Source organism: Ceratotherium simum, chromosome 1 (genome assembly GCF_057802395.1).
Source record: "Ceratotherium simum simum isolate JZ-2026a chromosome 1, ASM5780239v1, whole genome shotgun sequence".
NCBI lineage: Eukaryota > Metazoa > Chordata > Mammalia > Perissodactyla > Rhinocerotidae > Ceratotherium > Ceratotherium simum.
This window is the reverse complement of record NC_141900.1, coordinates 87,979,432-88,005,928: the sequence shown is the minus strand read 5'-3', so window position 1 is coordinate 88,005,928 and position 26,497 is coordinate 87,979,432. Positions and strand designations below refer to the sequence as shown.

At 52.2% G+C, this 26,497-nt stretch overlaps 1 protein-coding gene across 1 annotated transcript in view; it reads left to right on the top strand.

The window, feature by feature from the left end:
• PLXNA4 (plexin A4) overlaps window positions 1-26,497 on the top strand; it is a 367,932-nt gene that overhangs the window by 270,124 nt on the left and 71,311 nt on the right. The window contains exons 5-11 of the mRNA XM_014787750.2: window positions 617-740; window positions 1,474-1,627; window positions 2,888-2,987; window positions 5,471-5,585; window positions 16,916-17,116; window positions 24,558-24,654; window positions 24,825-25,015. Of these exons, the coding sequence (XP_014643236.1) occupies window positions 617-740; window positions 1,474-1,627; window positions 2,888-2,987; window positions 5,471-5,585; window positions 16,916-17,116; window positions 24,558-24,654; window positions 24,825-25,015 (982 nt within the window). The remainder of the gene's footprint in view (window positions 1-616; window positions 741-1,473; window positions 1,628-2,887; window positions 2,988-5,470; window positions 5,586-16,915; window positions 17,117-24,557; window positions 24,655-24,824; window positions 25,016-26,497) is intronic.

Below are 26,497 nucleotides of genomic sequence, written 5' to 3'. Positions count from 1 at the left end.
GCTGCACTTAGCCCAATCATTGTCATATAATCTAAGAAGTTCCAGACTGTAGGAAACTCTGAAGTGCTCTTAACTCTGCCTGGGGTGGGGATGCATTGACAGGGAGGGGACGGGATTAGAGGTGCATGTGAAATAGTTGAACCGTGTCTGGAAGGACAGGTGGAAGTTGGATGGGAGAAACGAGAGGAGAGGGCAGTCCAGACAGAAGGACTGCCATGTGCAGAGGCAGGGAAGTCTGAAAGAGTGTGATATATATTTGGAATGAACACAGATCAGTTTGCCTAAGGGGAGAGAGCGACGAGGGTTGAGGATGAGTAGGGAGGTGGAATAGACAGGACTTTGCAACTCTTTATGTGAGCGTGGAGGAGTTTGGGGGACTTTAGAATGACACTCAAGTTTCTGCATTCAGCAACTGGTGATTGGAATTTCCATCTTTTTCAACTTTGGGCGTGATGGGGGGAGGACCATGCTGGACGAAGGAAGCAAGAAGGTCAGTCGTGGGCGCGTTGAGTTTGGACAAATCCTGGGAGCTGCTGGCAGTGCCTGACCCCTGCATCGGCTCCTCAGTGGACCAGATGGCCTTCTCCTGAGTCCCTCATCAGTCTGTCATTCCCAGGTGCACCCGGAAGGAGCGCTGTGAGCGGTCCAAAGAGCCCCGCAGGTTTGCCTCCGAGATGAAGCAGTGTGTCCGGCTGACTGTGCATCCCAGCAACATCTCCGTTTCTCAGTACAATGTTCTGGTAAGGGCAGTGGGACTGTGGTCCAGGGCCATGGGAAGAGTCCTCTCACCACCTGAAAGGGCCGCAGCCCAATGCCCCTCAAGAGGGCTGGGCCAAACCTGGCCAGCCAAGCAGTTCTAGAGCAGGATGAGGGGTTAAAGAATGTGTCCCTGGGGATGGAAGAGGAGGACATGCACAAGAATACTGGGGAAGGGTCTCTATACATAAGGGGTGGAAAGAGAGAAAACTGTGATACCAAAAAAGACCAAAAGGGTGCCCAGGAGAGGGAGGGTGCTGGGAATGTTAACTTTGTCTATAAGATGGGAAAGATGTATGTGCAGAGGGAGGTGGGAATGATGGCTCCCACGGTCTTGCACTGGGCACATCGTAGTTGGTGTTGTCATTTTCCAAAACTGGGGAACAAAGGAAGAGGAGCTTGCCCAGCAGTTCCTCAGTCCTGCCCACTTTTTTTTCTACATACAAATCCCATAAACATCCATTTCCTGAGACCAAATCCATCCAGATTCTGGTGAGGTTTCTTTGGTCTCCATCTCTCTACATCCCTCCACCTTCTCTATAAGCTCTTGTAATAAGTTGGGTCTCTTCTTCTCTATGTTAATATTTTCCCATGTTTTTCCCTCTCTTTTCTTTCCCTCTGATCTCTCTTGCTCTCCCTCTTTCTTCCTTTCTTCCATACACTTCCTTTTCCCATTTTGCTCTCCTCCTCTCTCTCCCGCTTCTGGGCTGTTCACAGCTGGTCCTGGAGACGTACAATGTCCCAGAGCTGTCAGCTGGTGTCAACTGCACCTTTGAGGACCTGTCAGAGATGGATGGGCTGGTGGTAGGCAATCAGATCCAGTGCTACTCACCAGCAGCCAAGGAGGTGCCCCGGATAATCACTGAGAATGGTGAGTGGTCCCAAGAGGCAAAGCTGGGTGGCATGTCCTTCCTCCCACCAGGGTTAGGAGAACTCAGGACAGATGTAGGGGGATTGAGGGAGCCTACAGGCAGGGGAGGGACAGAAGAAGGGGTGTGAGTGGATGGGTATGTTATAGGAAGAGGGGGATGAAGTGTCCCTCTGCTGCCCTTGGAACTGACTGTTGCAACCAGGTGAGCATCCAAGAGTCAATCTCATCCTAGGCGAGGAGCAGCTGCAGAGAGGTTGGGTGGGAGGGGAGGGCCAAACAGCATCAGAGTGTGCCGGTCAGTCAAGTTCAGAGATTGCACTGGAGCGTTGGAGGGCCAGCATGTAGGGGAATCTGGTCAGGAGCAGGGATGGAGATGCCGGGGGTCATCTGGCTCCTTACCCCGTGTCTGCACTGCTGGGTCCCTGACCTTGCACCACTGCCCTCCCACCCGACCCACCCTGCCTCCTCAGAGCTGCCTGTTCACGGCCAACTGCACTGGGAAGGACAGGGGTGGACAGAGGCTCGATGCTGGAGAGGGACAAGCCCAGCCCAGGCAGATTGATTCCATGTTGGCCCTCCCATTTGGGCTTGTCACATTTATTTGGAGCTGATTGATTAATGAGGCTCTCAGGGAAGGCGCAGAACAAGGCTGGAAGTGGGGGCCTAGGGTCAGGGCTGTGAATTAAACATGGGCTTCAGCTCCTCCCTGGCGCCAGCTAAGGATTCCAGGGACGCCCACCCCAGTGAGCCCTGAGACCACTGAAGGAGGGAGCATCAGAGCAGGGAGGAGGAATGAGCTTGTGTGTGCACAGGGATACACTTACATGCAAAACCTCTTGCATAGCTTGCAGCAGCGTTACCAAGAGTCTGCATGTCTGTTTGTCCCTGGTAGCTGATCAATGTGTGTGTTTGTAATCCTGTAAATATGGCATGGACGTAATGCATGTGAATGCAAATTTGAACAGCTGTGTGTGTGTGTGTGTGTGCGTGTGTGTGTGTGTGTACATGAGAGGAGGTGGTGAGCAAATGAGGGGTGGGTGCCAGGGATACAGTGTGGAAGGAGGAATAGACCAGATCTGCCCTCTGCAGCTGCTACCGGTGTTGTCCTGGGAATGGGCCCTGCTGAATCAGAGTCCTGGTAGAGCTGAGAGCACCTGCAGGGGAGCAGGCTCCCCTTTCCCAGGGTGCATTACTCTCAGTGGGACCCCGACACAGGGCCTTGGCCTTCCTGCTGACCTCGTGGCTGGCTCTGCCCTGCAGGGGACCACCATGTCGTCCAGCTGCAGCTCAAGTCGAAAGAGACAGGCATGACCTTTGCCAGCACCAGCTTTGTCTTCTACAACTGCAGCGTCCACAACTCGTAAGTGCCCCCAGCCTCACTCAGCTCCCTGTTCCTGGGGTCAAGTTTCATCCAGAGATAGAAGACGCCACTACTGTTCCCAAAGAGTTACCATGTAGAGATCCTATAAGGAGGCCTCATTAATTCCTAGGAGAGAGGCCCCCTCCCTGGTGCCAACCGGGTTAACGGAAAGAGGCTAAAATGAGCAGAGTGAGACCCTGTGGTGTGGGAAGCTCCAAATCCCAGCCCATACATCTTCTCTGGCATAAATCTGTCTAACCTGCTTCACTTCCCTCCATCTGTTGGGGAAGGGGGTGCATCTCACCTGAAGAGCAAAGCAGCCAGCACCCTGGGGGAGAGGAGGGATCTGAGAAGGGAGAGAAGCCCCCATGTGGGTCCAGGCGAGGGCAGGTGGTCCAACAAGTGACTGAGTGCTCAGCTCTGCACAGCCCCCTGCAGGCTGGCTCAGGACTCAGGCTGGCGAGGGGCAGAGGGGGCAGAAAAGTACAGGCTGGGAGGCTCTGGTCTGGGGGTTCTGGCTCCAGCTCCAGCACCAGCTCCAGCCCAGTTTGACCAAAGCATCCACTTCTCAAGGAAAGGACAGAGGGCAAAGGCTCGGGCTCTGGAGTCAGACCAGCTGGAAACTTCACCATTTTGTGCCCCAGTGTCCTCTGTAAATGGGAAAATAGTAGTCCTCCTGGGGATGTCACCCAAATATTTAACAGCAGACATGGCAGGGGCATTGTCCCAGTAGAGCAGTCATTGGCTGGGACACAGCTGGTTGCTGCCCCTGTACCTCAACCCTGCTTAACCTGCAGGCTGGCTGTTAGTCAGGCTAATAGTCAGAAGAGCTATTACAAAGGCAGCAGTTAAGAGCGGCGTCTGGCCCACTGTTTAGGCACTGCTTACGTTTTCTGTTATTACGTTATTATTTCCTCCCTAAAATGGTGCAGCTGGACCAGATTTAGAAGGTACAAGCCATTTTTTCACCATAGAAACTTTTCTCCAACAAAAATTAGGTGTGAAAATCCAATATAAAAAATAAATGTAGTAGAAGCCACTCTGGTTGAGGATTGAGGGGGCCTGGAATCCCTCTGTGTGGGAACCCCACATATCTCCTCACACAGTCTCCAGGAAGCTCCGTGGAACCCCCAGCGGTTCTCAAAGAGCCCTGCTTGCTTTAAGAGACTGTTCTGTTTTCCTCTCCACACAAGATGAGCTAGTTAACATAACAAAGACATTTTGGGGCTCTACACTGGTAGAATTTTAGGGTCTAGCTATCTGGTTATGACAGCTGTGAGCCCAGAGCTTGGCTCTCTTTGTGGCCCCAAATAAGAGGCAGCCAGACCTCCCAGCCAAAAACAGTTGCTTCAATACTGGAATTCTCTTCTTGCTTCTTGCCACAGAGCTTCTCATGGCTTTACCACGTGGTGGCCTAAACCCTCACTACCCCTTTGCTTTTCTAGGAAAGCAGAGGAGGTAGATGAAATCCTGTGTGAAGTTTCCATTCCATCCATAAAATGATTTTAAGCATCTTCTATGTGCAAGGCAATGTGTTACTCATTAGACAGGGAGGATCAGAAATTAATAAGATGCAAAGACTCCATCCCTGCCCTCCAGGAGTCATGGCCTAGTGGACTACTGGTTGAACTGGACAGTGAATGAGTGAAATATAATACAACAAGGCCAGTCTTGTCCCAGAGACATAAACAGAGGCATTAATGAGATAAGGGCCCAATGTGACCACCTCTCCATTAGTCAAAGAAGGAAGAGGAGATGGCCAGGTGGAGGAAGAGGAAATGGTACTGCAGGTAGAAGGACAGCATGGGGAGAGCATGGCCTGCTCATGGCTGAAGCACCAAACACATGAGGGGACAGTGGACCTGGACACCATGAAGGGCTTAGGCTGCATGGCAAGGCATTTGAGTGTTACCGTTTGGAAGAAGGAGACCATGTTGGGTTTTTAAGCAGGAGGGAGCTCTTATAAAGTTGCCTTTGTTTCCTGGGGTGAAGTGTAGAGGTGGGGTTAACTAGGCAGGAGCCCATCGCACTGAGAGAGCAGCCTCAGGACCTTCCTCTGCCAGGCTGGGTCCATGTGGGTCCTTGTTAGCCGAGACCCTGGAGTCAATTTGAACTAAAATTCAATTTCTTTGTTTGCCCTAACTCTCATGGTCCCTCTGGACAAGCCCCTCGATTCCAGACCTCCCTGTTCCCCAATTCAGCAAAAGAGGGCACCATCCTTTGGAGATGGACGGTGGTTGATTAGGCCCTGGGGGACCAGGGTTGTTAACTATCTGAGGGACGGTGAGGAAGCTAGAGACTCTTGGCTTCCTGAGGACTGGGAGAAAAAGGGATGGATTTGTGTAAGATTTGCTCTTCCTGAGTGTTTGAGGGAGGATTCTCTTAATGTTAAAACATGTTTTGCTAGACCCTGGAGTCTTAGGTCCTCTGCTTTGGGTTCACGCAGGTTCTATGACTTGTGCCTCTTCCTCCCCTGTGCCCAGGTGCCTGTCTTGCGTGGAGAGCCCATACCGCTGCCACTGGTGTAAATACCGGCACGTCTGCACCCATGACCCTAAGACCTGCTCCTTCCAGGAAGGCCGAGTGAAGCTACCTGAGGTAGGTCTCGGCAGCCAGAGTGGTGAGTACTGCTTGCTGTGAGCATGGGACACACAGGCAAGACTTCCCTTAAGAAGAGAAAACAAAGGCGAATCCTGCAGGACCACCTCTTTCCTCCCAACCCTGACTCCTAAGAGACCACTTCATGAAAACAGTAAACAAGCAAAGCTCTGCAGTGGGGCCAGTAGGCTCTGGGCTAGTCCTGAAGGTTCATTTACAGACAAAGGTGCATTCCCGGTGAGTTCTAGAACAATTCCAGAAAGATGAGTGTGTGTGTGCGTGCACGTATGCACGCATGTCCTAGAAATAATTGTAAGTACATGGCAGGACTGTGTACTGACTCCTCAGCTGTCCTTTGGAGCACTGTCCACAGAGCAGAATTGAGATCAAAGAGGAAAAGTTGAGTAAAAGGGAGAGAGGAATAAGAATGAAAGAACGGTCAACTTACCAACCAGAGTAGTGTTTCTCAGAGTGGGGTTCCCAGGTCAGCGCATCAGCATCACCTGTGAACTTGTTAGAAATGCAAAGTCTCCAAGAACTTCCAGGTGGGGCTCAGCACTCTGTGATCTGCTGCATCGTCCAGCTTGGGAATCACTGAGACAGAGTGGGCTCCATGGCTAAGACACTCTGTTTGTGTTCCCTCCTAATTTTTATTCTTATCCTTGAAAACTGTTCATCACCATAATAGAAATTCCCTACGCCTATGGTGTTACCTCTCTTAGAATGTCAGTTTGTGGGCAAGGACCTCAAAGATAAGGGGCATAAAAACACTTTGGAAAAGTCTGTTGTAGTTCAAACAATGTGGTGCTTGTGTGACTCCAACCATAGGGAGTAGTTCAGTAGTTCTGAACAGATTGGTTGCTTCAGAATGCTGTTATTTAGAATAGAAAGATAGATGATTGATAGATAGATAGATAGATAGATAGATAGACAGACAGATAGACAGATAGATAGAGATGAAAGAAAGAAAGAGAGAGAGAGAAAGAGAGAGAGAAAGAGAAAGAAAGAAAGAAGGAAAGAAAGAAAGAAAGAAAGAAAGAAAGAAAGAAAGAAAGAAAGAAAGAAAGAAAGAAAGAAAGAAAGAAAGAAAGAAAGAAAGAAAGAAAGAAAGAAAGAAAGATAGAAAGAAAGAAAGAAAGGAGGGAGGGAGGGAGGGAGGGAAGGAGGAAGGAAGGAAGATTAGACAGACACACAGGCAGACAGTTGATAGACAGATAGAGTGAGCAGGCAGTAGTGGTTAGACTCCACTGAAAGCAGGAGCAGAGCAGCCAGCCTGGTGCACCCTCAGCCAACACTGGACTCAGACAGACTCCAACATCTTCACACACACCCTCAGTCTTGGATGTACCTTCCAGCCCCCTTCACACGCCCACACAGGTACCGTGACCATGTGGCAAACCATACAGCTGTGAGAGCAGGAAAATGTCCTGGTGCGGGAAGCATAAGGGCTCTTTGGGGGACAGGAGGGGCATGGCCAGAACAGAGAGGCCCATCACAGTGCCCTCACTCTCTTCTACCCCTCTAGGAACCCTAACTTTGGCCAAACATTTAATGGCAGGAGGGAAGCTCTCTCATCTATGAGGCCAAAAGGCAAGAGTAATGTACACCCACTAGCAACAACTGCTGCCTTGGGCTCCCCTAGCCCAGCGGGAAAATGAGTGAATTGTGCCTGGCAATGAGAAAATCTGGACCCCAAATCCCATTTTCCCAGGCTCTGATGGCTTAGCAGGAGTTCTACAGGTGGAGAGTGAGCAGAGCAATTCATTATAGAGGTATAGCAAGGAATGGTGAGGTGGTCAAGGGGAGAGAACGATTCTGATCAAGTAGGGGGACAAGAGAAGCAAACAAGAAAGAAAAAGCAGAAATTTGCAAACCTCCTTCAAAGTAATTAAATGATTTGGGGCCTTTTAAATCCACCAGATAGCTCAATGTGTCTGCTTTCTTTTATTCTTGGGCCTCTCCACACATGAAACCTCTGCCAGATACACCTGTCTGAAAGCTGGGGGAGGCTCTATGTCTCCACTCCCATCAAGTTGGTTGCAGGTTTCAGACCAGAACAAGACAAAGTTGTGGAGTTTTCCGGACACGAGGTCCACTTCCTCTACAGTGGGGTCTGTCTATGGCTGGAAATGGCTGCTCTGGATTCATAATCCTGAAAAGAGATCCAGATCTAGATTGTCCCTTTATAGGGAAAAGGAGGAAGGAAATTACATCTTGGCTTTACAGAGAAGTGTGAATCTAATGTTTATGTGTCAATTCTCTAACTAAGACAAAATGGATCCAGAGCTAACAGGACTGAGATGAGTCTGACAGCCAAGGGGCGCTCCTTTGGCATGAAGATCCTGATAAAAGGCTGTGCAATATCCTCTGATCTTGGGCCTTGATCTTGGGTTGTGGAGTCAGAAGCACAAGGGCTGGCTGACCCACCAAGGCTAGAGGCCAGGGGCCCAGGAAGCAACTTTTTCTTATTTTGTTCTGAAACTTGCAAATTACTTGATGAGAGTGGAGACAAAGAGGTTTTCAGCCTCTCTCTGGCTTTCCAGACAGGTCTATCTGGCAGAGGTTTCATGCGTGGAGAGGCCCAAGAATAAAATGAAAGCAGAAACAACTGAGCTATCTGGTGGATTTCAAAGGCACCTAATCATTTAATTACCTTAAAGAGGTTTGCAAATTTCTGCTTTTCCTTTATTATTTGCTCCTCTTGTCCCAAGTTTCTTTCTTTTAAATATATAAAAGGAGCTTACATCTGCTGCTCAGAAAGAGGGGAAAAAAAAAACTGGAAGAGAATAAACCAGGAACCCACCACATTTCCTAGTACAATTCAGGGATCCCTGTAGAAGAATGATGTCCTAAAGTGCCCAGATGGCAGGCAGGCACAAAGCCCCATCTATACCAGTTGTTGGCAAAGCCTGCTGGGGATTCACAGCACCTCAGAGGATTTGGTGCCAGGGCCCTGGGAAAGGAAGAGGCCTGGAGGAAATGGCCGAGGGAGGGACGTGGAGAAGGACTGACTTTCCCCTGCTGCCCTTCAATTCTTTCCATTTCACGTGAGCCATTGTATGGTGCGCCTGGCAGACCATTGCAGTGAGAGGCTCCCGGGTAACTTGGAATCGCCACGCCTCCCTTACCACATTATTGAATGGAGTTAACTTTGGCTCCTTTTTTTCTTGGAGGCTTATTTACTCTGAGAAAAGGAAATTCTAAGGCTGAGCTTCTGGTCCAAGCTTGGAGGTTGCATCCTACCCAGCTCAATACTAGGGCCATTTTGAATATCACATAGAGGAGAAGCCAGAGTTGACCACCTCGTGATGGTTGGTTGTAGCAGCATCTTCTTGGAGAGTGTGCCAAGGGAAAAGAAGTAAATAATTATTTGTGGACTCTTGACTGATCCAGCCATTTTGTGTCAGGAGGGAGGTCACTGTCTTCAGAGGTTAAAAGAAAGCCCCCGGCTGCTAACGGAAGTGCAGTGATTTTTTTTTTAATGTCATTTTGTTTTCTATATTTTTGTTTCTGGGAAGAGAAAGTAGCAGGAATGGGGGTAACAAATAAAATTACACATTTGAAAGGTGATTTTGTAGAAGCTCTCGGACACCCGTGTCCCTTCTCCGTGCCAGGGGAAGAGCTTATTTGTCGCATGATACTCTGAAGCTTTGCTACATGTCACCTTTCATTGCCATGAACTGTTACCCAGTTCCCAGAGCATTTCCCACAGGCAAGGCATTGTGAGAGTTTTTAAGGTGTGTAAGAGATCTCTAGATTTGTATTTAGAGATGTGAAAAATGAGACCATTGGTCCATGTGATCCCTAAAGTTCTATAATTGTAACTGGAAATAAGCTAGAAAGCACCAAAGAGAAATCTATGCCCAAGAAGTGGTCTTATAGGGTGAATGTCATGTCCAGGCTTAGGGCTCCCACTTCTACCTAACAGGGTGACACACTCAACCACAGGGCCTGCAGCTCCCCTGACATCCAGGCCCAGACCCACCCTCTTAGAATGAAGGTGAGACTCAGGTCCAGTGATTGTTCTGCAAGTCCCTGGGTTTTCATTTCCTTTCAACCCTTGAGTGTGAGGGTGCAGACAGGGTCCTTTTGTGAGCCAAGAAGGGGGCTGCCAGGGGGCTCTTTGTCTACCCAGCGCCATCTTGTATCCTCATTCATTAGAATAAATTTCAACACTGGCTTTGTTGACTGTCACCCGGAATGTGGAATTACCTGCTTTTTTTTTCCTGAACAAAGAGTGCATTCAGGTGAAGTTATTGGTCTGGAATAGAGAACTGGTTGATCACTGTTGTTATTACATTAATGGCAAGTATTCTAGCATAATTAAAATTATGAGAAATAGAATGCCCAATAACATATGTCATTTATAGTAACTATATTCCAGTTACAAGGAATGATTTTGTTTCAGCTAATGATGGCACTGTGATAACAACCCTGGGTCTTTAGATCAGCTGCCAGGTCCTAGGTACTGAAGGGAAGAGGGAGAGGAAGGCAAGGGAAAGCTGAAGTGGGATGAGAGTCTTCCTGCTCTCAGTCCTGTTCTCCCAATGTCAGCTGAGACTCCTTGCTACCCAATGGAATGGCCGTTCACTGGGGCAGCCATTAACAGGGCCATGCCCTCACCTCCACTAAGCAGAAGGGGCCACCAGTCCCCAAGTAGCTTTGAAATCCCCAGGCTCCTCCACAGGCTGACCTGAACCCCCGTCAGACTCAAACACCTAAAAATGCTGATCTTTAGGGAGCAAAGGTGAACTTCCACGGGAAAGCAAATCCATTGACAAGAATTTATCCCCAATGGACTATTTTACTGTTATTTCTCATCTTAACCAAAAAGCAAAGTGAGCTGCGGCTAAAGCTCTGTTCTCTGGGCTCCAGACTGGACAGCCTTTGCTAGGAAGGCGAAGCACATCTGGCCCCTGTGCACAGGCTCAGGGAGGAGGTTCCCGCAGCTCCTCTCTTCTTAAAGTTCAAGCAGAGTATTTACTCCAGAGAACAGTTGTAAGATCAGAAGAGGCAAAATGAATTCTATTTGATTTCCAAAGCTGTGCTTGAAAGGCAATCCCAACCTCCCTTACCACTCGATACCCCTGTGATGAATCCATAGCCATAGCTCGTATCATGAAATCCACCGATTCCAAGTGTCAGTCCTCTCCAGGACTGCAGAGCTGGCAAGGCGAGGTGGGTGCTGGCCCCTGGACTGCTGCTTGGCCCTGGGGCTGAAATAAGCCCCGTGCCCTGAGATGGGGCAGGCCAAGGGCATTTAGCCCCGCAACTGAACTCAAGGGAAATCAGGCCAGCCCACCTTGTCAGTGATTCTGCTTCCCTTCTTGCAGAGGAGGCAACACCACCACCCTTGCCAGGCCCTTCACCCTCCGTTGAGAAAACGAAGCCAAACCCAGCTAAAGAACTTGCTTCCAGCCATGCGCTGCCCCCACTCAAGGCATTCCATTACTGGGTTGCCATTTCTCCAGACAACTGCACTTTCCATCAGTCTCGTCTGCCCCTCCCCCGTTAAGGTTATGGGTCTTTCCTTTCAATATTATTACTTTCCTCTCTCCATAAACCGGCCCATCGTAGATCACGCTAATGGCATTATAAACTTGGGGAACAGCAAGAAAATATATGGTGCGTTACATTTTTGTATTGGGCACCATGGGTCTGAGAAGGTGAGTGTAAATTTGGGGATTGGGGCTGGCTTGTGTTTGGAATTGATGAGGGCTGAGGTGACATGGGGGGGAAAAGTGACCTGCAAATCATGCCCCCCTCCACCCCCCAAGCTCTCCTTCGAGCTTCACTTTCCCCCAATCTTGCTGTAACAACCAGGTGAGTTAGAGCCTTCATCTTGTAAACACACTGGGGGCTGTAAATCCATGGCCTACCACCCCCTCCCCAGGGAGCACCAGCCCTGAAGGCAGCCTTTTCTCTCGCAGTGTGGCAGCATTCTTTATGTCCTTGTTCAATTATTTAAATATGCAATGAAACCTCTGTATAAAGCAGCCACCGACATGCTGGACGCGGTAGATGGCAAGGCATCTTTTTTAGCTTCGTACTTCGGCTTGGCGTTCATGTTCCCTGCGATTAGCAGTGCTATCTTTACTTCTATGTGCATTTAAGTGGAGACCAAAATATGCACGGGGCTGGACAGATGACCTGGAGCCCGCTGGAGCCACCCCCTGAAAGCCAAGACATTGAAGATTTTTCTTGCGCCTCAAGCCACCGCCACTCCCCACCCTCAGTCCACGCTTCCACCTGCAGAATGTGGCCACAGGCAAGACAGCCTCCAAGGGAACCTGGCTCTTACAGTAGGCGTTCGTCTCCAAATCATCTTGTTACATGCAGGTGTTTTCCTCCCCTCCACCTTTCAAATGATAGTTCTGGTGAACTAGAAGTATCTAGTTTCTCTTTTTTTATGGTAAAAAGTGTCTTCCTTGAAAAGAGAAGAGCAGTGTGTCTTCGAGGCATTCTGTATGGAGGGTAGATAATCATCTGGGGACCAAAGTCAGTAAGATGATCAGGTGAAGGTCATGGTCATGGTGGGAATCGAATGAGGTAACAGGTGTCCTTAGCTTCTTTGTTGTGAACATGGGGTGATCACGTGTGTTGGGCTCTGAAACCAGATAGCCCAGGGGAAGTATGTGTACGGTGATGGGTGGTGGGATGTGCACTGGACTGACTCCTTGAACCCCTTGTACTGTGTTAACTAGAATCATGAACGGTGTCACACACTGCTACCAGAGCCGTACCCACCTGTACAGCTGTACCTGGTTGCAATGTACCAGTTATTAGAATATTAAAATATTTCCCTTCTAGTAAATAAATGTCCACTTCCAGGAGGCCCACCTCCCCCACAAAGTCCCCTAGACCCTACAGCATGCATTCAGTTGGTGGATATTTTGAACACCACACTTTGAGCTAGTTGAGCAGACATTGTTATCCCCATTTTAGAGATGGGAAAACTGAGCTTCAGAAAGGGTCTATAATGATGTGTTCCAAGTCATCTAATGGGTTAATAATAGAACTGGGACCGTAAAATGCATCAAATCCAAACCAGCCTCTTCATTTCTACGGATGAGGAGACACAGAGGGTTTGAGGGACTTGCTCAAGGCCACGTGATTGGCTGGCAGAGGTCCTGTCTCAGGCATGTGGTACATGCAGCTTCAGGATGTCACCTCCCAGAGGAGGGGACTGCTGTTAGGAGATCAGTGGATGGAACTGGGACCACCCACCTGTCCCCTTTGTGTTTGGGGCACTTGGAGCTGCTGAAATTGTCAGGCTCTGAAGCCTGGAGGGATGGAATCAGCTGGACAGTGGAAGCTGATGGGCTGTTTCTGGAAAAGCACACAGAGGCGGGTGCAGGGGAATGGAGCCTTTGGAAGTGAGACAGGAAAAGGAAGTAGGTGAGGGACAAGGTGCAGCGTGAGCTGGGGGAAGAGAGGAAAGAACAAACGTTTGGTGAGTGCTTGCTGACCCTGCACCAGACACTGTATATGTGGTCGTTCATGGAGTCCCCCACAATGCCCTTCAGAAGAGGAGTTTCTAATCCCCATTTATAGTTAAGCCAAGCAATGATTAGAGCCCTTTCAAGACTCTGAAATTAGCAGGAGGAAGATGGACTTGCACTCATAGTTACATGATTCTCTAACGGGGTTCTTTCTTGCTAAGAAAGCTCAAAGGTGAGGACGGGGTTTGGTTGGCCTGAGCTCCCATGGAGGCTTCTCTGAAATTTCCCACATGCATCAGACTTAGAGGTGGTTTTGTACCTGGGGTCCCAGCATGAGGCAGGTCAGGATCTGGGGAGCTGGGGTGGGAGGAAGGGGCAGCGTGATGGCAATGGTCCCTTCATGCCTTGTTGCCTAGGGAAAAATTGCCATTTTACATTTCAATTAGGAGGGACACTGGGGTCAATCAGCATCGCCACCAGAGGAAAATGGGCCCAGCCCAGCCCTGGGCCTCTCCAATTATTATTAATGAACTTACTCTCAGAGCCGCCAAGCTTTTTATATGCAAACTAGGCCTTTATGGGGCCACTGGCAATCAGGACTCATTAAAGAACTCATAACAAGCCTCAGTAAGAATCCTACAGGGGACGAGAAAGAGGCTTATGCTTCCGTATCCTGGACTAGAACCAGTCCAGCCCCCAGGCAAGGTTCCAGCCCACAGCAGGAGGGTTTTGCAGCTCCCTAGTCCTGCTGGTCTCAGGACCCTTACCGACCCACCGCCCCATCCTGAGTGGTCCCGCCCACCAGTAGGAGCTTGCGTCTTTCATCAACAGGAGGAAAGATGGTGGGTTGGCATCTGAGTTCTTCAGCTGTCAGCACATCTCTGACACTGAGCCATTATTTTTCCTCTCCTTGTCTTGGTTTCTCCTTTGCAAAGTAGCAGGGATCCATTAGGTTGGTTCAGAGGACTCTCAGATTCCAGACCCCCTCAGCGCACCATTCATGAGCAGCAACATTTTGCTGTAGGACGTGGAGGTGAGAGATCCCGCACTTCTGCTCTTACTCCAAACGCAGCCAGAGACCCAGCTGCCCCTGCAGATGAGGCTGTAGCAGGAGGAAGGTCAGGATTGAGCATGCTCTAGGGGCAGGAGAGCTGCCAGGCCCTCAGGCAGAGGGAGGAGTGGAGTCGGGATGACTGCCCGGGACCTCTGGCTGGCATCCCCCCCCTTTTCATAGATCTTCTCTCCCGATTCCCCAACATCACACACCTCCCACTCCATTCCTGAGCTTCATCCTTTTCACAAAATCACTCTTGTCTTCTACGTGACTCACATTCTCATCTTGCTGGAGCAAGTGAAGTGAGATGGCCGCCGAGGCAGGGGCACAAGAAGGAGCTGCTCAGACACTCTGTCCTTGTGGGACCTCAAGTCTCTGGGGACCCACATGCTCTGGCGCCTCAGGACCACATGCAGGGTTCAGTCCTCCACCCACTCCTGCTGCCTGCCTCCCTGCTGCTCCTCTTTGTTTTGTTTACTTATTTTTAATTGTGGTAAAATACACATATCATACAATTTTCCGTCTTAGCTAGTTTTAAGTGTACAGTTCGGTAGCATTAAGTATATTCACATTGTTGTGCAATCCTCATCACCATCCATCTCCAGAACTTTTTCATTTTCCCCAACTGAAACTCTGTACCCATTAAACACTAACTCTCCATTCTCTCCCGTCCCGAGAAACCACCATTCTACTCTCTGTCTCTCTGTATCTGACCACTCTTGGTACGTCATATGAGCGGAATCATATAATATTTGTCCTATTGTGACTGGCTTATTTCACTTAGCGTGATGTTTTCAAGATTCATCCATATTGAAGCATGTGTTAAAATTGCCTTCCTTTTAAGGCAGAATCATATTCCATTGTATGTATATATTACATTTCATTCATCCCTTCATCCATCGATGGGCACTTGGGTTACGTCCACCTTTTGGCTGCTGTGAATAATGCTGCTATGAGCATGGCTGGACAATATCTGTTTCAGTCCCTACTTTCAGTTCTTTCAGGGTACATATCCAGAAGTGGAATTGCTGGATCTGCTGCTCCTCTCCTAGCTGCTCTTCAGGATAATGGTGTGGGCAGCCTGAAGGGGAGAAGAAGGGCTTAGTTTAACAAGCCTGGGGTTCTTTCTGAAGCAAGGATTCAGGGTAATCAGGAAGGAGAGAGGCAAGACCACCTCGAATCACGGAATCACGATGGTTAGAGCTGAATGGGTCCTTGGATCCCATCCATTTGACAGATAAGGAAGTTGAGTCTCAAAGTGGGGCTGTGATGTGCTCAGGGTTCCATAGCCTGTCAGAAGCCCGGCAGGCTCTAGAGCTCAGGTCTTCTCCCTCCCAGCTTTCAATGACAGAGGGGCTTACATTTGCTTGCAGACCGGGAGGGACAGACAGCTGCCAGTTGCCTGATTGCCTGCGCCCCCGGTCTGCTGTTCCCCACGGTCTCCTTCTGTCTCACTCTGCGGGGGAAGAGTGCTGGGGTTGGGGGCCAGCACCCTCCGCCGAGAGTCAGCAATGAGCTCATGAGACGTTGTCCTCAGGAAGGATGTGTGTGCCCTGCTTTTGGTGGCCAGCCTGCCCAGAAGCCATCTGTCTGGGCGTACCCCAAGCAGTACCATAGTGGGAGGAATCTGGGGGATGGTGGGACCTGCCTGACACAGGTGCCCAGGCCCTGCTTGAGTTTGCAGAAGGCCTCACTTCTGCCCATGCCAATCAGGCCTGGAACACTGATTCTCTTCCACCCAGCTCCTGAGAATCCAGCAACACACCAGCTTCCACCTCTCAGCCGGGCAGAGCACTCACACTCTGTATACGAGCCCATTCTCCCCCCTGCCCTCCCTGGACAGGGCCGACTGCCCCAGGGAAGGGGGCCCAGCAACTCATTTCCTTCATCCCCAAAGACCCTCCAGGCCCCACTCGGCTCCAGGGATGAGCATGCCCATTGCCAGCGTCCAGGAGGCACTCAGGGTGTATCTGCTCTGAGGGGCATTTCCTTAGGGTCAGACCATCCCCAGAGCTCAGGCAGAAGCTTCTGGATTTAAAAAGTCTTTGGGGCTTGTTCCAGAACATTCCCAAATGCCAGACTCAGCCCATGTATGGAAGGCCCTGGAGGCCCCTCCTGCTGTGGCCCAGAGTCACATTCCTGAGCCGCGGCCCAGGGCTTTGCCTCATGGAGCTGCTCTCCTGGGCCCCTCTGTCCCAACTCTTGGCAGCCTGGAACTGAGGCAAAGGGTCATCAGCCCAAAGTGGGATGGGTCGCCCAGCCAGCAGGGTTTGTTTGCTAGGGTAGGAGTGTGACGGGAGAGACCACAAGGAGCGTCAGTCTGTAGTACATTAAAATGGATCCTGGGGGCCGGCCCAGTGGCGTAGAGGTTAAGTGCGCATGCTCCGTGCTGGCGGCCCGGGTTCAGATCCCGGGCGTGCACAGACGCACCGCTTGTCAGGCTATGCTGTGGCGGCGTCCCATATAAAGTGGAGGAAGATGGGCATGGATGTTAGCTCAGGGCCAGTCTTCCTCAGCAAAAAGAGGAGGATTGGCATGGATGTTAGCTCAGGGATGATCTTCCTCATATAAAAATAAATAAATAAAATAGAGCCTGAAGAGGGTGGGGAGGAGGGCTCTCTGAGGGGTGGCCTCAAGACAGTGACAGGGACCCGGGATTTCTCTGTCCTATTCCCTCCCACACAGTGGCTGGGGGGTGGGCACCAGTGCCTAGGACAGCTTGTGGGTGTGTCCTTGGGGGAGTGGAGCAGGATGAACATCTGGGTTATGTCAGGAGAGGCTCCTGCACCTTTGGCTTCCTGCTCCCCAACCTGCGCCGTGCTCTCTGTCCCCAGGACTGCCCCCAGCTGCTGCGAGTGGACAAGATCCTGGTGCCCGTGGAGGTGATCAAGCCCATCACTCTGAAGGCCAAGAACCTGCCGCAGCCACAGTCCGGGCAGCGCGGGTACGAATGCATCCTCAACATCCAGGGCAGCGAGCAGAGGGTGCCCGCCTTGCGCTTCAACAGCTCCAGCGTGCAGTGCCAGAACACCTCTGTGAGTGCCCCAGCCCCGCCCCTCCAGGCGGCCTCAGCTGCCCTCCTCCAGCCCCATCACCGTGTCCTGGGGCCAAATCAGCTCAGCTCCGCAGGATTTCCCCAAACACCCACAAAACTGCTCAGCTCCCTGCCGGACTGCTTTTCCTCAACCTCCTTACCCAGCCAAGCCCCTTATAACCGCCCCAGCCCCTTACAACCGTCCCAGCAGAGTGCTGGACTCTGAGGTCACCAAGTCTGCCCAGGTTGTGGCCCTGTTGTGGTGACAGCAGTCCTCTCCGCCCAAGACAGGGGCTGTAGTGAAAGGGGCTTTTGGACCAGCCGTGGGGCTACTGAGCGCTGTTTGAGGGCAAATGCATTTGCAGGGCATGTCAGGTTCTAGGAACATTCGAGTCCATCCTCCTTCCTGAGAGAAGCTCTGGAAGCCCTGGGCCCCACCCTCCTACCAGGGCTGACCTGAGGGCCTCATTTGAGCCCTCAAAGGTCCCCTGCTGCCTCTACACCTACGCAGAGGCTGTTTCCCAGGACAGGAGGCTTCTGAGCCAGACAGAGCACCTGCAAAGGGGGCCGTGGGATGGGAGGGAGCTGGCCGGGAGTGTGCTGCTTAGATCCACAAGACCCTGCCCACTACTTAGAAATCCACAGTGGGTCCCTGCTGCCCACGGCTGTCGCCTGATTCCTAGGTACCCCTAGCGTATCCCAGCTATCTCTCTATCCTGCCTGCCTGCTCCTCTCCTGGCCTTGTGGCCCTCCCAGCCCCTGCTCTGCTCTCTCTCTCTGGTTCTCTTTCTGGGCTACTTCTATGCACCCAGATGCTCAGAGACAAACATGGGACTTACAAACTCGTAACATTTTCAAGCTGTAAGAAACCTTAATGTTCTTCTTCACCGTACAAAAGAGAAGCTGGAGGCCCAGAAGCAGGGGCAGATCTAGGTTTGAGGGGCTGAGAGTTGTACAATTTGGGGGACCTTTTTAAAGAATGAAATATAATGAATATGAAATTAGCTACACAGGCAGGCCTTAGAAGGGGTGGAATCTCCATGTGCCCCAGGGTAACCTGCCCCTGCTCAGAGGGTCCCTGAGGTGTACAAGGTCACTTAGCTAGCGAGTGGCAGGGATGGGCTCGGATTTGGGGTCTTCCCCTGTGTCATACTACCTCCTGTTCATCCTCCTTGTTGCTTCTGGGTACTTATGTGCAGTGACTGTATTTGGGGATGTGATGTGGGACCAGGAGAGTCCTGGACAGAGCACATCACGGGCGCACCCCACTCTTCCTGCAGGCAGCAGTCTGGACATAAACGGAGCTCAGAGAGGCCCACACGCTTGCCCAAGGTCACTCAGCATTATGGGGACTGAACTGGCAATTGATCTCCCCACCTCTGAAACCCCAGATGTGTCCCCACAGCTCCCTGAGCACATCCTGCCCTGGTGGCCAGGCTGTTTTGCAGATTTCTGCCACACTCCAGATTAAACCTGCAAGCAAAGGGGATATTAAACACTCCTGCTCCTCATAAATCCTGAGGCCAACAGACCAGTCCCAAGGGTTTGGCTCCAGTGATTCTCCCCCAAATAAGGAAGTCCCTGTGGGAAGAGAAGGCCTGAGTCCCACGTTTGACTCAGCAGAAGGCAGGGAGGGATTTCAGAGCACGGAGAAAACAGCCTCGTTTCCTCAGAGAAGCTGCCCCAGGGATTCAGGACCCAGAGGTGTCAGGAGGGAGGACAGAGTCTGCCCCCTCTGATGATGGAGCCGTCCGTTCCCTGGACGCCACAAGACGGGGCCTCATGGGCCACGTGCTTCAGCTGACTCGGTTAAATAGACGAGAGTACCCCAGATGACGGCCTGAGCTCCTCCTATGGACTTCGTGCTCAAAACTCTCTCTGGGCCTTGGGAACTAACCTGAGCTTCCAAGAAGCTTGTGGGGACCCGCTACCTTTCTATGTCCTGCCAGAATTGGAAGCCAATTGTGTTCAACTCTCCTCAGCACTCTTGAGCACTTTAAGGGTCACAGGGAACTCCCCAAATGTGGGAGCAAAATCAGAGCCTCCTGGGAACAAGGGCACAAATGAGAATTCAGCAGCCCCCACAGGTGAGGGCCGGGTCTTCTCTGTGGTGCCCCCACGGGGAGCCCCGTGCTGCACCCCGGTCAGTACCCACGGGACAAGGAGAGGTACCCCTGGGCTCTGTGGTGGGCGTCTCCTTGTCTGATGTAGAATTCTTGGGATTTAAGACATGAGCAGGCCACACAGCTCCTTATGTGGGCATTTGCCATCTGCAAGCCTGACGCCCCAGGATGCAATGGTCAGTCTGGCTTCCAGCCCCTGGGGGCCCCAAGCCCTGGGTGGGGGTCCTGCCCAACCCGCCGGGCTCCTGAGTACACGGGCTCAGGCACCTCCAGACCCGCTTCCAGCAGACCCGGAGACACCAGAGCCGTAGTGGAAACACATGAGGTTGGGGCTGCAGGCCTGGAGCCCAAGGCGCTGACCGCCAGGAGAGGACGTGGCTTTTCAGCTCTTGGCCATCCCCCTGCCCTCCCCTCAGGAGCTGGGGAGCACTCATGCTGAACTCCGGCCCCTGGAGTTAGGAGTCATCTGAGGCCTCCCCACCCGCCACGGACAGTTCCCAGACCCTCCAGGTCCTGCTCCCAAAGGAGCTCAGCCCAACTTTGCCCACGCGCCTGTTTTATTTCAGCACCCCATCAGGAAGGTGATGGGAAACTTCGTTTCTCTACCATCTAAAGGTCTTAGAAACTGAGGCAACAGGAGGGGTACCCACAGACAGGAGATTCCAGGAGATCCCCTCTACCTACCAGGACCCACTGGAATCATGCAGTTCACGAGGGCTCAGCTCTGACTTTTCCTGGGACCCTCTCTTTTCGGGGGGTGGGGGGGCAGTAAGATCCCAGTCTAAATGCTGGTCTGGGCCAGAATGCCACTTACCATCAAGTGACGTCCTTAAACAATCTTTGGGGTCATAATCAAGGGTGAGCCTCTGCTCCCGTAGTTATAGAAAATAATGTACCACCAGGGCAGGAATAGACCCGAGAGAGTACCTAGTTGATGCTGTGACAGAGGAGGGTGGTCTCTGAAGCCCAGAGAGGGCAAGTGACCAGCCCCAGATCACACAGCTAGGAAATAGCAAATTGAGAACTTGAGCTCAGTTTCATAACACACCCCTTAATGAAAGGTTGGGCAAAAATAATAGCGACTGAGCTCTTTATACCCCAGCCTTAGTGTTAGCCCTGGGAGCGGGGTCTGACCTGCCTCAGAGAAGAATGTGGGAGAAGAGATACTGCTGTTTCATGTCCTCCATCCCTGAGCTCTCTAGAATGGGAGAGGAGTGTGGCAAAGAGGTCTCAGAGGAGAGCAGGGAAGGAAAGAGACCCAGGAAACCTCAGGGTGGACATGACGTGGGGCTGGGTGAGCAGGCAGGTGGCCTCCAGCCCACTATTTGGGGACAGGCCCTGGGCCAGTCACTGCAGCCCCAGGGGGCCTGTGGGAGGGGACCAGTGTAGCCCACAGGCAGAGCTAGAGGGAGAGTAACTGTGGTGTTCGTGTCTCCTTTAGAGCAGGTCTCCAGGGAAATGTCAAGTGCTGCTAATAATAGCACCCAGTGCCTGCCTCTCTGTCCGGCAATCGTGCGAGTGTGTGGGCGCAGGGGCAGCCCAGCTTCCACCCATCCCCAGTGACCTCACATTTTCTCTTGGTGCCCGAATTTACTATGTGCAGCAAGAGGGTGGGGAGACCGATGGGGAGACAGCTTGCCCCCCTTCCTGCTTTACTGGAACACAACTGGGAATGGGTCTGCTGAGCCCTCTGGGGTCCTGGAGATGGACACAGAGCACACACAGGCTTCTTAGGTTGTTCAGATTTCTTCACCCGAATTATAGAACTTTCTAGAAAAATATCTCAGAGCTTGGGACAAGGGAATGGTTGGAGGAAAGAATGTCCAAATTATACAGAGGTCTTCTCTTTGCTTCAGAAGGTGGAGAAACTGAGGGTCACACTTTCCCAAGGTAATGAGCCACGTCATCCACTGGCGGGCCATGGTGTGCCTGACCTTGAGGGAGACACTTAAGTTCTTGGCCCCTGGAGCCTGAAACCCTCCTTCCTCAGCTCTGGGCTTTGTGCAGATTAACTGCCTGCTGATTACGGAGGACTGTATAAATGCTAAGTGGAGCATTTATGGGAGCGGAGGTGGGGAGTCGTGGGGGATGGGAGCCAGTGGTCCAGGCTCCCTAGCTGTCTGCCCCTCCCCCTGTGGGATGCAGGTCTAGGAGAGAGGGCATCCAGGAATAGAGTGACTTCCCTAGAGACTGAGGAGGGGATGGGGAGTGCCCAGGGTTAATGATTTCTATAATATTTCATAGTCAAGATCCCAAGAATGGGGGAGAGAAAGAGAAAGCAATGCCCAGCATATTTGATTCTTAAAGTCTTTTTTATTTTCAGTTTTCTTCGAAAAGAAAATGTGCGCACACACACACACACGCACATCTGAACCCGTACGCGTTCTCATACGCATCTCTCTCCATATGTACCAAGTGTCTGGTGCGTAAACACTCAATAAATGGCTGCTGCTATTATTCTACATAAACATAAACACAGGGAGCACAAATATATTTTTGCACAGCCTCCCCAAGTGTATACACACAGATTAAAATACACAGTAATATTTGAGTGCTCATTCTGTGTGACAGGCACTGTGCTCAGAGCATCGGATGGTTGTCTCGATCCCTCACAGCGATCCTATGAGGTATGCACTGTTTGCAATCTCCCTTTTCCAAATGAGACTTAGATCATTTGCCCACATTCACACAGCTGGTCACTGCAGAACCACTTTGTGGCAGTACATGTATGTGCATGTGTGTGCTCACATACACATGCATGTGTGAACGCATAGATAATACAGATATGTGCACTGACCTCTTCTCAAGTCAGCATGTGTGTGAACACATCTGTGCACACAGACACACACATACACATGCAGTATTTCTTGCCTTGCTCTCTGGGGGATTTCAGGTCCTTCCTGAGAGGGCCCTGAAGGTTCTATTGGTCTTTGGCCAACACACCCCTGGTCACCACCTGCTATTTCCACTTCGAGTTCTGGCCAGACCCAGGCCTGAGAAGCAGGAGCCAGGCTCTGATCCTGACTTCGGCACCACCAGCGTCCCTCCTAAAGGCTGGAGCAGCCTGAAGCTGACCCTCACCACCTTTCCCTCACTGGGGCCTTGGAGAACGGAGATGGGAAGGGAGATGGGAAGGATGGGAAGTGGAGCTTGGCTAGAGGAGGAAACAGAAGGGAGGTCTGGAAAAGTGTTCCCTCTCTCTGCCCCCTACGCACCTCTCCACCGGGCAGTCCACCAGCTCCCTGCTTCTAGCCGACCACAGGGAGCAGAGATTCTCTAACTTTACCCGGCACAAGAAGTGCTAGAGTACCTTGTTCAATCAAAATACTCCCCATCTCCCGAGATTCCAACTCAGCAGTCTGGGGTGGGGCCCTGGAATCTGCATTTAGTAGACCCCGCCCCCCCAGATGATTCTGATGAAGGTGGTCCATAGACCACTCTGAGAACCACCAGTCTAGAGAGCAAGAGGTTTTCTGAGAAAACTCAGGATTACTTGGAACCACCCAGCCTGCCCCAGACGCAAAGACCTTCATCTCTGGGGAGCTGATTACTGTGCCACATGGCAGAAAGCTTACGAGTCACCAGTAGAGTGATGCGATGATCAAAAAGTTCTCCACTGTTGTTTCCACAGGGCTGGGGAGCTTTGCTTTATTCTGTGGCTTGAGCCCAGACCCTGTCCCTGGCTGGTGTCATGGTCTCGAGGGAGGTTCTCTAAGAGTGTGGATGGTGTGGCGCAAGCCCCCACCGTTGTGGGGGAAGCACTGATCGCGGCTCCCTGGCCTGGGCATCCATCACCTAAGAGTTAGTGAGAAATTCTGGAGCACTGAGGAAGGGCAGGACCTAAAGAAGGCTGGACATACATCCTACTTATGTTGTGCATGTGGATGCCGTCACAGCGTATTCACATTGGAGCACTCAGAAATTTAGGGCAATTTCCCAGATCAGGATTACAACATCCCTTTTGGAGGCCTCTGCAAATAGGCTGCAGAGGCACGGATGACAGGCCCTGAGACCCTCCCCAGCCCGTGCATTCCCGCGGTTCTGTGGCTGTCCTCCCGCGGTGAAGGCGCTGCGGCTAGCCTGGCCTAGGGGGCACCAGCTGCCATAATATCCATCGACACTGCCACAGGCCAGCCCCTCCAAACTTTAATTCTGAGTTAAAAGAGCCCGTTGGCTCTGCAAACACAACTTCAAACCAAATCCCATGGACTGAACTCTTTCCACAAATTGCCAGCCCTCAGCACCTCCTCTACAGAAAACCTGTCCCTGTTCCATTCGTCCATCCACCCCCCGTGGCGGGCCGAGTCTGGTGGAATAATGAGAAAATCACCAGGCAGGGATTGGAAATGCTGCCCAGGGCAGGCTCGGGCTCCTGTCGCCTACCCTCCTTCTCTGGGATGGAGAAGGGTCTGCTGTCAGAAGGCAGTGGGGCTGGCATGCCTGGGGGCTGCGCCTCCACCCGCCCGGCATCCGAGCAGCACCTCCCACTTCATCCCCTCACACCTCTTAGCACCACAGTCCCAAGGCCAGGACAAGCCAGTGGGCATCAGACACCCTGGGAGAGCCGGCAGGGAAGCAGGACCCACAGGACACCCTGTGCAGGTCTGGAAGCAGCTTCTGCGTGGGCAGCCACAGAGTTGGGGCCTGCACCCTGTCTTTGAGCCTTTGGAGTCCTGACCCAGATTCTTGTTTGTTCTCTAGGGTGTCCTTGGGAATTCCCACCTGACCTCTGAGCTCCCGCCCAGTCCTCCTCTCTCTTAACCCCCAGCCACTCATCCCTGGAAGCGTGCAGCCCCTTCACTTCTACTCTCTGCAACCGCCACCCTGCCTGGGGGTTGGTCAGCCCTCTCCAGGTCTCTGAACGTTTCCTAGAAATTAAAGTTCCCAAATCAAATCAGGGACCTGGCAGGGCCTAAAGGCCAGAGTTCCCCTGTGCAGTCAGGGAGGAAGTGGGCTCTTCTCTCAGTTAAACTTCCTGGGGAAAGCCCAGCTGGTGGGAACAGGCCTCCATGGAAGGGGGACCAGTAGCTTGCTCAAATCTGCTCCGTGAACCCGCATCCAAATGGGTGCGCCCCTGGGCCTGGCCCCTCCCCTGCCTTAGCTTCCTGATCCCCTGCTCCCCGTTCCTTGAAATGTGCTTCCCCACCCTGCCCACCCACACACGTGCGTGTGCGTACATGTGTATACACACATACATACATACAGTCATGGCCAGCCCTTAGCCCTGTGCACTCTTGAGGGCCCCAGGCTGAACATCTGGCCCTCCCTAGAAATCTCTGTGACCCAGCTTTCTTCTCCCGCCCCCCGACCTGGCTGCAGTATTCTTATGAAGGGATGGAGATCAACAACCTGCCCGTGGAGCTGACAGTCGTGTGGAACGGGCACTTCAACATTGACAACCCAGCTCAGAATAAAGGTGTGGAAGGTGGCCCCGGCGGGGGAGGCGGGTGGAGGGAGGGAGCAGCCCTGCATTCCTGGGCAGGTGTCCCACCATCTGAGGCTGGGACTGCGCTTCTTGTCCTCACCCCCTGGCCACTCCTAGGCCCTACCTGCCACCCCAAAGTACCTCTTGCTCTTTGCCCGCAGTTCACCTCTATAAGTGTGGAGCCATGCGTGAGAGCTGCGGGCTGTGCCTCAAGGCAGACCCAGATTTCGAGTGCGGCTGGTGTCAGGGCCAGGGCCAGTGCACCCTGCGGCAGCACTGCCCCATCCACGAGAGCCAGTGGCTGGAGCTGTCGGGCGCAAACAGCAAGTGCACGAATCCCCGCATCACCGAGGTAAGCTACGGTCCACTGGGCTTGCTGCGGGCTGCTGAGCTGCGCCCTGCCATGGGGCTGGGGCTCTGACAGCCATGGTGGCCATGGTGTCAGTCACCCCAGTGATGACCAGGTGCACTCGGATGCCCCGGCTAGCTGGAGGCATCCTTGTTTTCCTGCACAGTTTCCCCAGAAGCTGTAGGCTTGGTTCCAAGGTCTTTCCATTATCAAGGCAGGTAGAAAGCAGAAGGGGCTCGACTGTCCTGTTGGAGTCTCTACATGAGCTGCAGCGAATAGGCCTCAAAGTCCTCGCCGCCCTCTCTTTGTCTCTAAGAGTCTCGGCGACAAGCCGTGAAGCTCCATCAGCAGCAGCCTCACCAGGCAGCCAGCCCATGAGCGGAGGCTGCATGGGGGTCAAGGGCGCAGACCCCAGCCCTGGAGAGGCGGAGAAGGTCGACATGAAGAGGCTTCAGGACTCACCCAAAGCAAGACCTAGGTTGTAAGACGGCAGAAAGGAATTTGAGCACAATTCAGGAGCACAGAGGGCTCACAGGCCATGGAGCAGTGAGGGGCAGGGCAGAGCTAAACGTGCAGATATGTGGGTCACAGAGAATGGGGTTTGAACCCGGGCTCTGCCAACTTATTGCTGGGTACCCTGGGCCTAATTCATCACCATCTCCATGCCTCAGCCTCCTTACCTGTGCAGTGGGTCTAAGCGTCCATCTCTCAGGGGAGTGATAAGGATTATATGAAAGAACACATGCAAAACACTAGGCTCATGCCCAGCCAATGGGGATCTCAGCATCCTCCTCATCGATCATCATTAACGTTGTTAAAATCATTGCCATGCATGTCTAAGCCAAGGGAATCGCTGCCCCTGGCATCTATTTAGGTCACCCCATGTGAGTGGGGAGGTCACCTCCCCACTCCACACTCCCGGCAGAAAGACCCCCTGAGTCCCACCCCCCCACCACTGTGGCTAGAGTCCCTTGCTCCCCTGATAAATAAGGATGAGGTGTGAATGTCTCAACAACAGGACTGTGTCTGCCTCACCTCTGTGCCTCTAGCACAGGGCTTAGCACATAGTAGGTGCTCAATGCCTCTTTGCCACAGTGGATGCTGAATATATTAATGGAGCAGAGGGAAGTGGGGGGAGAGAGGGAGAAGGAAGCTCAGCCTCTGCTCTGTACTAGTGAGGATAGACTGGGCACGAGTCTGTGAAGTTTCACAAACGCACACGGATTCCATAATCTAACAACAGCAGTCACGATAAGAGGCCGAATGTTTGTGTGGTGCTCTATAGTTTGCAAAAAGCTCTTCATGTCGCTCACTCCATCAGTCCTCACAACAACCCTACTGTATGGTTTCCTAGGGCTGCTGCAGACAAGTACCGCAGACTGGGTGCCTTAAACAATAGAAATGTCTTGTCTCGCAGTTCTGGAGGCTGGAAGTCCGAGATCAAGGTGTCGCGGGGTTGGTCCCTTCTGAGGGCTGTGAGGGAGA